The sequence below is a fragment of the Triticum aestivum genome, chromosome 3B, assembly GCF_018294505.1.
Source record: "Triticum aestivum cultivar Chinese Spring chromosome 3B, IWGSC CS RefSeq v2.1, whole genome shotgun sequence".
In the NCBI taxonomy this organism is placed as follows: domain Eukaryota; kingdom Viridiplantae; phylum Streptophyta; class Magnoliopsida; order Poales; family Poaceae; genus Triticum; species Triticum aestivum.
The window spans coordinates 595,159,363-595,173,069 of record NC_057801.1 but is presented as its reverse complement, the minus strand read 5'-3'; the positions used below and the strand labels follow the sequence as shown (position 1 = coordinate 595,173,069).

The window sequence follows — 13,707 nt, the reverse complement described above, 5'->3', positions numbered from 1 at the left end:
TTACTTTCCGTTCGTCAACTCGCACTCATGGGCTTTGCCACCTTCTTTGATATTGATACCGTGGCCCTCTTGTGGAGCAAGACTCTTAAAGTAGCCTTTGTTGGGCATGTCGAGAACGGTCTCTATGTGATTAACTTTTCGGAGCAACCCACTAAGACCGCGACATGCCTAATGGCTAAAGTTGATGTGGGATGGCTTTGGCATCGCCGTTTAGCCCACGTCAATATGAGATCTTTGCAAAGTCTTCTCAAGGGGGACCATGTCCGTGGACTAACGAATGTTAGTTTTGCCAAAGATCGTGCTTGCAGTGCTTGTATCGAAGGAAAGCTTCATGAGACGGCTCACCCTCCCACGACTATCATCTACTCAAAGAGACCCTTGGAGCTCCTGCACATGGACCTCTTTGGGCCTCCATCCTTTGATAGTCTTGGGGGTAGAAAGTATTGCTTGGTGATTGTGGATGATTATTCAAGATACACTTGGGTATACTTCTTCAAGAGGAAGAGTGAGACTCAACAAACCGTCATCGACTTTGCAAATGAAGCTCAACGTCAACATAATGCAAAGATCTTGACAATAAGAAGTGACAACGGCACCGAGTTCAAGAACTACACCTTGGATGAGTTTCTTAGTGATGAGGGGATCAAGCACCAATATTCTGCACCATATACCCCTCAACAAAATGGTGTTGCGGAGAGGAAGAACCGGACGTTGATGGATGCGGCAAGGACCATGATGGCGGAGTTCAAGTCTCCATACAACTTTTGGGCCGAAGCCATCAACACTGCATGTCATGCATCCAATCGGCTCTATCTCCGCAAAGGCTTGAACAAGACTCCTTATGAGATACTCACCGGGAACAAGCCCAATCTCAAGTACTTCCGGGTGTTCGGGTGTAAGTGTTTCATTCTCAAGAAAGGTGTTCGTTTGTCTAAATTCGAGGCTAGAGCTTATGAGGGCATATTTGTTGGTTATGCTACAAACTCTCATGCTTACCGTGTTCTCAACAAGTCCAACGGACTCATTGAGGAGACGTGTAACGTGGAGTTTGACGAAAATAACGGCTCCCAAGTGGAGCAAAGTGGTACTTGTGATGTAGGTGATGAAATTCCTCCCCAAGCCATAAGAAGAATGGGTATTGGTCATATTCTACCCATTGAGGAACCCCTTGTGGCCGAAGGAGAAGGACAATGCTCCACTCCAGTGGAGCCTTCACCTACTCAAGACCCACACGCTTCCGAAGAACAAAGTGTAGGCCCTCAACCTCGGGAACAAGACCAAGGGCAAGATCAATCTCAAGATGGTGGTGAACCTCCAAATGATGCCCAAGGTCAAGTTCTCCCCCTCGAGCAAGTTCAAGATCATGAGCAAGCTCAAGATCAAGAACAAGCTCATGACGACGCTCAAGATGATCAAGTGAACCCTCCTCCTTCCACATCCGAGGAGGAATTAGAGCGTCGTGCCGCGAAGATTGCTTCCAAACTCACCACCAAAGGTCATCTCATGGAGAATGTGGTTGGAAGCCTAAGAAAGGGGGTAAGCACTCGTAGACAATTAGCAAACTATTGTGAACATCACGCGTTTGTCTCTTGTGTTGAACCCCATAAGGTCTATGAGGCGCTCGAAGACTCGGATTGGCTCAATGCCATGCATGAAGAACTCAACAACTTCGAGTACAACAAGGTGTGGAGGTTGGTGCCAAGGCCTTCGGGGAACCATAACATCATTGGAACCAAGTGGATCTTCAAGAACAAGCAAGATGCTCATGGGAACATCATTCGCAACAAGGCAAGATTGGTAGCACAAGGCTACTCCCAAGTCGAGGGTATTGACTACGGTGAAACCTTTGCTCCCGTTGCTCGCCTTGAATCCATTTGTTTGTTGATTGCTTATGCTTCCCATCACAACTTTAAGTTGCAACAAATGGATGTGAAAAGTGCTTTTCTTAATGGTCCCATTAATGAGTTGGTTTATGTCAAGCAACCCCCCGGGTTCGAGGATCCTTACTTCCCGGATCATGTGTATCAACTCGATAAGGCACTCTATGGCCTTAAACAAGCCCCACGTGCGTGGTATGACCACCTTACCGAGTTGTTACAAGATCGTGGATTTGAAGTTGGGCTAATCGATCCCACTCTTTTTACTAAGAAGGTCAAAGGGGAGTTGTTTGTGTGCCAACTATATGTTGATGACATTATCTTTGGTTCTCCTAACAAAGCTTTCAATGAAGAATTTGCCGCTCTCATGACCTCTAAGTTCAAGATGTCCTCGATGGGAGAGTTGAAGTTCTTCCTTGGTTTTGATATCAAACAAAGAAGAGAAGGTACCTTCATCAACCAAGCCAAATACACTCAAGACATGCTTAAGAGATTCAAGCTAAGTGATGTCAAGCCGGCCTCTACTCCGATGCCCACCAAGTGCCAACTTGACATTGATCCCAATGGTAAAGCGGTGGATCAAAAGGTATATCGCTCTATGATTGGTTCCTTGCTTTACCTTTGTGCATCTAGACCGGATATCATGTTGAGTGTGGGAATGTGTGCACGGTTCCAAGCCGCACCAAAGGAAAGCCACTATGTGGCAGTCAAGCGAATCTTTCGATATTTGGCTCATACCCCAAACTTTGGCCTATGGTACCCAAGAGGAGCTAACTTCAAGCTTGAAGGATTCACGGATTCTGATTGGGCGGGAGACAAGGTGGATAGGAAGTCCACTTCCGGAGGGTGCCAATTTCTTGGTTGCTCTTTGGTAAGTTGGTCTTCTAAGAAGCAAAGTTGTGTATCTCTCTCGTCCACCGAAGCAGAATATGTGGCGGCCGGTAGTTGTTGTGCACAACTCTTATGGATGAGGCAAACTTTAAAGGAGTACGGTGTCATTTGTGACAAAGTGCCTCTTTGGTGTGACAATGAAAGTGCCATCAAGATTTCTCTCAACCCGGTGCAACACTTCAAGACGAAGCATATTGAGATCCGGTATCACTTCATCCGGGATCACATTAGGCGAGGGGAGATCGAGCTCAAGTATGTCAACACTCATGATAACCTTGCAGATATTTTCACGAAGCCCTTGGATGAAGCAAGATTTCGCGAGTTAAGGCATGAGCTAAATATCATTGATTTGAGCAATGTGACTTGAACCCGTGCACCCCCCACCACACTCTACTTGTTGTCTAGTTTAGATGTAGGCATGGACATAGGGGGAGTGTTGTTCTCTCAATGAACTCTGCATAAATTGATCTAGTCTTTCACTTTAACCATATTTGTATGGTACTAGTGCTTCAAGGACGAGTTTTGGTCACGGGTCCAAGGTTAAAATCTTCGCGACGCCATACCTCTTGACTCAAACATAGGTGGCCTCGGCCACCGCCCTCTCTTGAAGAGGTGTGTTTTGCTCCGTTTTAGTGTGTTTGTGGTCTGGTTGGTCCTTCTTCTTTCTTGGCTGTGTTTTTCCCGTTTTTTTAGAGCTTAAGCCGTGTGTTTAGGGGCCCGTGGTTGCTGAGCGGTACTACCGCTGGTGGTGCGCGGTACTACCGCTCTAAGCGGTACTACCGCCCACCAGCGCGGTACTACCGCTGCGAGGCGGGGGCAGGGGGTTATTTTGGGGGCAGGGGGAGTTTCTTCTCCCCCATACCCATTCGCTCGCCCCCACGCTCTTCGTCTCTCCAGCAACCGGCGCCGCGGGAGGGCTCCGGCGGATCTCCCTCTCCGGGGCGCTCCTCTCCATTTCCTTCGGTGGAAACGATCCCCACCTTGTCCTCTTGCCATGGATGCCGGTATTGCCCCCGTTCTCTCTCTCTTTTTGTCTAGATTTCCAATCTAGCATCTTAGGGGCAATAGTAGTTGCATCTCTAGATTTTTGGCCAAATCTACGCTTGAGTAGGATGGAGAAGGATTCTAGGCAGTTTGGATTGGTGTTTGGTAGGAGTATCTTTGAATTTGGTAGGACGGTAGTGCCGGATCTGACCACGGAAGTAGGAAACTGCTGTTTCCCGTCTCGAGCGGTACTACCGCTCCCTCTGGAGCGGTACTACCTCTTGGAGCGGTACTACCACTCAGTGGTCGCGGTACTACCGCCCTCTACCAGGTTCCATCGTACTTTTACTAACCAGTGATCCTTTTTAGTGTTGTTTGGTGGCTTATGCTCGTTCTTTCTGGTTGTTTGCGTGTTCTTGTGTGTGGTTCCAGGTGATGAGCTTCCTGAGCATCAGGCTCGACGTGTCAACCCCGGTCGTGCCACGTCCAAGCGGTACCGCACAACTGAGTCTGCAGGAGGTTCCTCAAGTGCTGCTCCTCCACCCGAACACCAGAAGAAGCCTCGTGTCAAGCCGAAGCCAGGCAAAATTGTGCCAGAAATGCCAGCCAAGGAGTTCTGGGCAAGACGTCGCCGCAACCCCTATGAGGCAGACCAAGATCCCACTTTGGTCAACCGTCCGTTCTGGAACAGGTTTCAGTTTGCCATCTTCTTTGATGTTCTCAAGGCCAAGAAGAACCTCTATGTTAACATGCACTCCATCGACACCGACCATATGGAGAAGGATCCTGATTACTTTGGTGAAGCTCTTCAGATGTGCACTCAACTGAACATTCTTGGTGTCATGCAATTCAACAAAGATTATGATGCTGATATTGTGGCCCAATTCTATGCCACGGTTCATCTCGGGACTGATGAGGACAGGACACTGACTTGGATGACCAATGGCAAGTTGCTTTCAGTCAAGTGGAAGGCGTTCATGGAATTGATTGGGGTGGAAGATCAAGGGCTTGCGTCTCCTGTCGGCTTTCGCCCACACCGCAACACCTCCGCCACTCACAAGCAAGCTCTATGGTCGTACTGCACCTTGAGGGTCAACCCTGAGACGAAGAAGGAAACATATGAGCTTCCTGCCTTTCTGGACATTCTTCACCGTGTCTTCCGTGAGACTCTTTTCCCTCGCATCGGGAATTTGGATATGGTCCATTCTTATCTCGTGGACATGCTTCTCTTCTGCCAGCGTGAGAAGGAACAAAACACCGGAGAGTCCCTGGATATATCCCATGTTATGTGGTCTGAGCTGCTATCTGCTATCTCCGAGCGCAAGTGCCCGATTTATGGTCCGTTCATCATGCTGCTTATTGAGCAGACCTGGGGTCATGTCTATCCCAAGGTGATGCTAGAGACCGGGAGTTGGTTTCTCACGACGTCAAGCGTCTGAGGAAGAAGGACAACTGGGGCTCTCAGGTCCCTAAATCTGGAGTTCCTTCGTCTGCCACTGCCATGGAGACCGAGGAGGAGGCTGAGCCTGAGGCTGAGGATGATGATGACTATGTGCCTTCTGCGGCAGAGCCCTCTTGGGCAAAGAAGCTCAAGCTCAAGATGAAGAAGCTGTTCTGCATGGAGGCTCACAGTCAGTACATGACTCATGTGGGTGAGAAGGAGGCCCGTCGTCGTCACAAGGAGCTCATGCGCCAGTTGGGTGCCACCATTAACAGTGGATCTGAGGACCAGCTTACTGAGGAGGAGGAGTGGATTCAGCAGCACTGCCCGTGGACCGATTCTGATGCCGAGCACTTCCCGACCGACGATGGTGGCGCAGACGATCCCGTTGAGATCTGATTCTCTTGCTATCACCTGGAGCTGTAGCAACACTCCCTCTCCTTTTTGGTGTCTCGATGCCAAAGGGGGGGAGAGTTTAGGGATTTGTGTTGTGTTTTCCGTCGTTTGTGTTTTCTCGCGTTTGCCTGGTTTGGTTTGTGTCTGGTTTGTGTCAGTGAGACCTAAGTTCTAGTCATATGGTGTGAGACATATGCTACCTTATCTTTCGAATATCTTTATCTATGTCTATCTAGCTTATGAGTTGCATGCTTATCCTGTTATCTATGTTGCTCTCATATATCTTGCTTAGGTAGTTGGTCTCTAAAATGTAGGGGGAGCGTTGATCCTGGTATCTGTGCCGTGCAGTCCAAAGCACTTATCTAGACAGCACACATCCAGGGGGAGCCCTTCTACATTTTAGGACGGTGAGGCTTTGCGCCGATCCTATATCTTTCATGTTTGTGCAAATCCCGTATTATCATCAATCCACCAAAAAGGGGGAGATTGTAAGGGCATATTTATCCCCAAGATGTTTTGGTGATTGATGACAATGCTTTTGCGGACTAATCGTGTGCGTTGAGTTCTTTCAGAGATTCATCCTTTGGCACGAGACGATTACTTCCCCTCGGTGTTTTATTCAAGACGGTGTAGCTCCTTCGTTTCTATGCTAGTGGTCTAGTTTCGTAGGAGTCACCGTACTATCAAGAGGGGATTCGTTTTGGTAAGGCTAGGGTGGAATCAACACGTGCACATCCCTATCACACCTGATGCTTCTTTCCGCTTCATTGGAGCTATCTTTTCTTAATCTGTGCCTGTCTGTCCTGTCCCAGCGGTAGTACCGCGGTCTTCAGCGGTAGTACCGCCGAAGCTCGTCAAGCGGTAGTACCGCTCCTCGAGTGGTAGTACCGCTTGTGAGCTTCGGCCGTAGTACCGCAGTGGTTCCGGGCTACTACCGCCTCGATTCTCGACTCTTGTTTTTCGTGTCGGGTTTTACGGTACTAGTAGCGGCAGTAGGGGCGGTAGTACCGCTCCAAGCGGTAGTACCACCTATTCTTCTGCGGTAGTACCTCTCTGAGGCCAGGACCCTGCTCCCCTCGTCAGCGCGGCAGTACCGCTGGGAGGGAGCGGTAGTACCGCTTATCAGCGGTAGTACCGCCCTGTCCAAGCGGTAGTAACGCTCTGTGCGTGGCTGGTTGGTGGGTAACGGTTGGATTGTTTCCCCCACTATATAAAGGTGTCTTTTTCCCCAAAGTTGACTTACCTCTTTCCCTCAAAGCTCCATTGTTGCTCCAAGCTCCATTTTCGCCCAATCTCTCTCCCTAGCCAATCAAACTTGTTGATTTGCTCGGGATTGGTTGAGAAGGCCCCGATCTACACTTCCACCAAGAGAAATTTGATTCCCCCCACTTATCCCTAGCGGATCTTGTTACTCTTGGGTGTTGAGCACCCTAGACGGTTGAGGTCACCTCGAAGCCATACTCCATTGTGGTGAAGCTTCGTGGTGTTGTTGGGAGCCTCCAAGTGTTGTGGAGATAGCCCCAATCTTGTTTGTAAAGGTTCGGTCGCCGCCTTCAAGGGCACCAATAGTGGAATCACGACATCTCGCATTGTGTGAGGGCGTGAGGAGATTACGGTGGCCCTAGTGGCTTCTTGGGGAGCATTGTGCCTCTACACCGCTCTAACGGAGACGTACTTCCCTTTAAAAGGAAGGACTTCGGTAACACATCCTCGTCTCCACCGGCTCCACTCTTGGTTATCTCGTGCCTTTACTTTTGCAAGCTTACTTATGTTGTATCTATTGCTTGCTTGTGTGCTAGTTGTCTTTGCATCATATAGGTTGTCCACGTAGTTGCACATCTAGACAACCTATTTCGTTGCAAGGTTTAAATTGTTAAAGAAAAGTCTAAAAATTGTTAGTTGCCTATTCATCCCCCCTCTAGTCAACCATATCGATCCTTTCAGGTTCATATATGAAGATGTTGTTTACCTTCTCTTTGTCAAATCACATGGCTTGTTTTATCACTGCTATACTAGTCATGCTTTATCTAGTATTTCCGTTAATAAAATCATTCGGTAATTTGCTCATATTTCCAATAACTCATTTGTGGTATTCGAACAGCAACAACAACGACGACGACGACGACAACAAAGCCTTTAGTCCTAAACAAGTTGGGGTAGGTTAGAGGTGAAACCCATAAGATCTCGTAACCAACTCATGGCTCTGGCACATAGATAGCAAGCTTCCACGTACCCGTGTCCGTAGCTAGCTCTTTGGTGATACTCCAATCCTTCAGGTCTCTCTTAATAGACTCCTCCCATGTCAAATTCGGTCTACCCTGCCCTCTCTTGACATTCTCCGCATGCTTTAGACGTCCGCTATGCACTGGAGCTTCTGGAGACGATGTTGGACAAACTTCTCTTCAATTGGTGCTACCCCAACTCTATCTCGTATATCATCATTCCGGACTCAATCCTTCCTCGTGTGGCCACACATCCATCTCAACATACGCATCTTCGTCACACCTAACTGTTGAACATGTCGCCTTTTGTGGTATTCAATTGTGTGAAATAGTACGAATAAATAGAACTATGATGCGCAATTCACGACCATTAACTCAATCATACTAATGACGCAAAACATAGCAATGCACTGCGAATCACCAGGCACCAACAGCACAACAAGCGAAACGCACCACGAAATTTCCAAATAACACGCGGATGAAATCGCAAGCACGCAGATGTGAATGGGACGAAAAGATGGGATGGAAGGACACAATTGCTTGGGATGTGGGAGATGAAGACACCAGTGGCAACTAGATATGCGCCGCGCGGTGATGGCGAGTGGGCCGCGGACCCCGGCGGTGCGGACCGCGGCGGAGACACGCTGGGCGACGCGGCAGACGTTGATGTTCTAGGGGACGTGGTAGTTCTCGAAGACCCATCACACCAACACCTTCACCGCCTTGCCCTCCTCCTCGTGTTGCCGCCGCCTGTCACCGCCATAGTGCGGGTTTCCTGCCGCGTCTGATGCCGAGCTGAGACGGCGGCGGTGGCCGTGTCCCTGGTAGAGGCGGAGGTGGGCACGAGGAAACCGGCGGAGGAGGAGGTGCGGCAGCATGGAATCGGCGCCGTCCCTCCCTCTCGGCCGGGGTGGGCTTTCGGTTCGTGGCAGCAGGGTTTTGTTTGCTTAAATCCCTTTTAACAGCGGTCGAAACACGCCCACCGTCCGATGCGTTCGAAACGGCTTCGATCTGGCGGAATGGTCACACCGCCCAAACGCACTTCTCTCAGGTGGCCCGGGATCCCCGCTTTACTCTGGGCCGGATCAACAACCCCTCGAAGCTCCCGGCCGCTCCGGCGACGGCCCGGCGGTCGCCTTCCTCCTCCCACTTCGACCAAGGTTAGCCTCCCTCCTCTTCCACCTCGGTTTGCTTCTCCGTCTTCATGCCTTCATCGTGCCCCACACTCATGAGCTCGTTGCTCCAGATGACCAGATCCACGAACGCGGGCAACGGTTCCTCCTCTTCTTTTAGCTAATCGTCACATCACAGGCCAGCACAACCTCCTCCTTCTCTTCCTACCCCCTAGATCTTTCAGGCAAACCCTCTAATTTATTTTGGCTGGCAATGAACATTTGATAATTGCCCTTATTTGACAAGCCACTTCAAAATCATTATTTTTATTTGACAAGCCACTTCAAAATCATTATAATTTAATACCTTTTCATGTTCAAAATTTGTTGCCATACGCTAGTGATTTAGCTAGCGATTAAGCATGGTGTGTCAATATGGACAATATGAGTTTGATTTAAAGGTCACTAGCCTGCGTTGTTTAGACTCTCTTTTCCATTAATGAATCGTCTTTTGTTATTTCAGATTTCAGTGTTTCACGCACAATGGATGGGCAGAGCAGAAAGCACAGGATTTTGATGGTGTCTGACTTTTTCTTTCCAAACTTTGGCGGTGTGGAGAGCCACATCTATTATCTATCGCAGTGCCTCCTTAAGCTTGGCCATAAGGTCTTTACCTAATGAACTGTATTTATTATCCTGCTCTGCTCATTTATGGTTCGACAATGTAAGATACGGTACTGGGTATGCATTTGATTCGTCCACTCTCAGCACTCTGCGGTGTACCCATGAATGCATCATTTTTACTGGATTTGTGAAGCATGCACATATACTGAGCTTCTGTTTGTGGATGTACTGCTTTGGAGACCTTACCTTCTAATGAACACAATAAGCATAAGTTTGTACAGAGCAACTTATGCTACTATTTCTGAGTAAAGTTTTGAGCGAATTTCATTTGTTATTCTATAGGTTGTTGTCATGACACATGCATATGGAAAACGTTCTGGAGTACGATATGTTACTGGCGGTTTGAAGGTTTATTATGTGCCATGGAGGCCATTCCTGATGCAGAATACACTACCTACATTATTCATGACATTTCCAATTATAAGGACCATTCTTATTCGTGAGAAGATATCTGTTGTGCATGGACATCAGGCCTTTTCAACAATGTGCCATGAAGCATTGATGCATGCTAGGACGATGGGGTACAAAGTTGTCTTCACAGACCACTCGCTTTATGGTTTTGCCGATGTTGGAAGCATTCACATGAATAAGGTGCTGCAGTTTACTCTTGCAGATATTGATCAGGCCATATGTGTATCTCACACAAGCAAAGAGAACACTGTCTTGAGGTCAGGGATATCTCCAGAGAAGGTTTTCATGGTTCCTAATGCAGTGGATAGTGCAATGTTTACTCCCTCCCCGGACCGCCTAAGCTGTGATGAAATCATTATTGTTGTGATAAGTAGATTAGTATATCGAAAAGGTGCTGACCTTCTTGTTGAAGTCATTCCAGAAGTATGCCGTCTATTTCCAAAGGTGGGTTATAGCTAGTAACTGCAGCACTCTTTGCATGAGCCACGCATGGAATAAGAAAAGGTGAACTACATGTATTTACTAAATCTGAACAAGTCCGTAACTCGGCATATAGACTTACCGTTTTGATCACTGTCATCCTTTCTTGTCTGATACATATAATAAATTGCTTGACAGTTCAGATTCATAGAATGTTTTAGTCATACGTTATCATCTTGCACCTTTACTTTCTTACTCTATTTTGTTTTGGTGTTATAATGGATTATGTTCCCTTACTTAATAAATTTATGGATTTGTCAGGTTCGCTTTATTGTTGGAGGCGATGGTCCAAAACGTGTGCGACTTGAAGAGATGAGGGAGAAGTTCTCCCTTCAGGATAGAGTTGAGATGTTAGGGGCTGTCCCTCATGCTCAAGTACGATCTGTTCTGATATCTGGTCATATATTTCTCAACAGGTACCTTTCTGAGTTTTCATTCTTTTGTGTTCAAAATATCTAGATTGTTGGTTATATATGTGCCTTTTCCTGTTCTTACTGGATTTCTACTTTACCATCGATTATCATATACTCTTCTGTGTTGAAATAGTCCTGTCAGGTTCCAATTTTCAGTTTTTGTTGCGACAAAGGAAGTTGCTTTTACTGAACTTGTCCATTGAATTCTAAAAGCTCATGGCGTCTGTGGAAATGATCACTACCATTGGCAGAGTAGCTAAAATTACTGTATTGGAATGTTTGAATGCTTACTGCTCTCCTCGAACAGATATTTTGAGCCGCTTTGGATTCGTTGGATCTTTTCTGCACTTGGTCATATTTGTACCAGATTATTGAATTGTTCCTGTTAACCTCTGGTTCTTCAAACATGTATGTAGAATATCATTTGATAAAACATACTGATGTTGTGGGAATATTTCTTGTGGAATTATAAGTATATATTTCATGGATCTAATGCAAACAGAAAGAAAAGAGTTTTTCTTTCACTTACATAATCCTAATATTATTTGGAAACTAGAAGGTGGATAAGTTAACATTGTTTATGATAGTTGTGCAGAACGCGATTAACCATAGTAATACTGAGATGTGAGGCTTAACCTTTGGTATTGTAGTTCGCTTACAGAAGCATTCTGCATAGCCATTCTGGAAGCAGCAAGCTGTGGGCTGTTGACAGTAAGCACTAGAGTCGGAGGGGTTCCAGAGGTATGCTCTTTATGATTTCAAAGTTTTCTTTTGTAAAGAACCATAAATTTCAGCTAGTTGGACAATTTGCAGTTCCCTACAAATGACTCTTTTTCAGGTTCTACCAGATGGCATGATAGTGCTTGCAGAACCAGATCCAGAAGATATGGTACGAGCTATCAGGCAAGCTATCGACATACTTCCTGGTATAGATCCCCAAATTATGCATCGTCGGGTGAGTTTCAACTCTATGCACCTGGCTGACCTTACTGAGCATTGTACCCCTCTCAGAAAAGGACATTCTGCACCAGCTTTTCTTTTAGTAGAAAATGGATATGCAAGTTCCTTTGTGCTTATTCAAATCTAATGTGCATTGTAGATGAAAAAACTCTATAGTTGGGATGATGTGGCCAAAAGAACAGAGATTGTCTACGATCGTGCAGTGCACTCATCAAATACCAATTTGCTAGATCGCCTTCCCCGGTGAGTACAAGGCTAAATTCATCTTCTGCCATTTCAGAGTATTTGTACCTGAAGATACCATATTTTTCCTTTGGATCGTCAGCTGTCCTTGCATGTATTGCCTGCCAAAAGTGCTAATTCTATATTTTCTATGTTCCATATAATGATTAGTTTAGTTGTACTGGTCAAAGTGTGGGCAATACCACCACATTTTTGCAATGGCATCAAACACAAAAGGAAGTCGCTGACGTTCTGTTTCCGTAATGGTGTAGATACCTCACATGTGGAGCTTGGGCAGGGAAACTGTTTTGCCTCGTCATGATCATAAATTACCTTGTGTGGTGCCTTCTAGAATTCCTCCAGGTATTTTTTTCTTGCCCATGTTTTTCTCACTTTCTGGAGATTGACGAAATTGTAATAGCTTTCTCGCCCTCTCAGCCTGCTGAAGGTATTGAAGAGGTCCCAGACATAGGGCCACTGCACATTCATTTGGATTCAGCGGATGACCAGTGTGAACCGCAAGGAACTTGAACTTATTTTCCAACCTTTGTGACATTGATCATGTAGGAGGTCATCAGTCATGGTATGTATGTTGGACTGGCTCCCACTCCGGAATTTATTTCGGTGTTTCCGTGACCTGCAACGACTGTTCTGAGAACATGTCTAACATGAATGAGATTGCTGATACCGAGGTGGTCCGAACAATGAAATCATTTTGTCACACCGAATACGGGAATTTACAGTCGTGCTACATAAAGCCAATGGTGTGAGTGGTAATGTCCTTGCCAACTTCCTGTGTGATGTAATTGTATGGTCCACTAATATTTCGTTTGAACTGTCTCTTGCGCCAATCCTTGGACGCCAGCTGCTTCTTGGTGCTAGTTTCGACTACAAGATATTACGGTCTTTGATATTGATTTGGTGTCTCGACTGGGAACACAATATTGGATGATAAATTTTGGAGATAGTTGGCATAAAATTTTTGAAGCTTGTTTTGTCCTGAATTTGCTATTTTGAAAACATATGGAGATAGCTACTCAGTTGGTTCACTCAAATTCAATATGTCTACGCCTATTTACTACTTCCTCCGTCCCATAATGTAAGATGTTTTTTAACACTAGTATAGTGTCAAAAAATGTCTTACATTATGGGACAGAGGGTGTACTACATTCTCTATAAGACGTTTTTGCAGTTAGGTAAATACTCCCTCCGTCCTGAAACTTCCTATATTATGGGACGGAGGGAGTACATTCAAACATTAATAAGACCGGGAGAGAGAGCTGAGAGTGTGAGGATAAAAGGGTTTGTGGTCGGTGTACTCGTACATCCATCCGCAGTGATGGTCGAAGACAAGGCGGCGCTGGCGGCGGTGGAGGTCAGGACGAGGCAGCTTTTGTTGCCGCCATGCCCTTGGGCCGCGCTTGGAATCTGTGTATTTAAATAAACAGGTTCTTTTAAGGAGAAATACACAGGTATTTTATCTACAGGTGTATTGTTTACAGGTGCAATTGCTAAGTGAAACGACATCCAAACCGAACATGGCCTTGGATGGTAAAAGTTACAGCGGTGGATTTTCCCTCTCCTCATCACAATTAGGCACGCTTTATTATTATA

The 13,707-nt window shown here is 46.4% G+C and overlaps 1 protein-coding gene across 3 annotated transcripts; it reads left to right on the top strand.

Annotated features, from left to right (window-relative positions):
- Positions 1 to 8,799: 8,799 nt before the first annotated feature.
- LOC123071155 (phosphatidylinositol N-acetylglucosaminyltransferase subunit A) lies at positions 8,800 to 13,080 on the top strand. Of its 3 annotated transcripts, XM_044494653.1 has the most exons (11): positions 8,800 to 8,971; positions 9,058 to 9,122; positions 9,447 to 9,589; positions 9,890 to 10,135; positions 10,208 to 10,462; positions 10,760 to 10,914; positions 11,562 to 11,652; positions 11,750 to 11,866; positions 12,011 to 12,114; positions 12,366 to 12,456; positions 12,532 to 13,080. In XM_044494653.1, the coding sequence occupies exons 3-11, from the start codon at positions 9,467 to 9,469 to the stop codon at positions 12,622 to 12,624; spliced, it is 1,275 nt and encodes a 424-aa protein (XP_044350588.1). In that variant the 5' UTR covers positions 8,800 to 8,971; positions 9,058 to 9,122; positions 9,447 to 9,466; the 3' UTR covers positions 12,625 to 13,080. The 3 variants fall into 3 exon arrangements, with proteins under 3 accessions (XP_044350588.1, XP_044350587.1, XP_044350589.1); XM_044494652.1 differs by having other exon boundaries at positions 9,890 to 10,462; XM_044494654.1 differs by lacking the exon at positions 9,058 to 9,122 and having other exon boundaries at positions 8,835 to 8,971; positions 9,890 to 10,462.
- Positions 13,081 to 13,707: the final 627 nt, after the last annotated feature.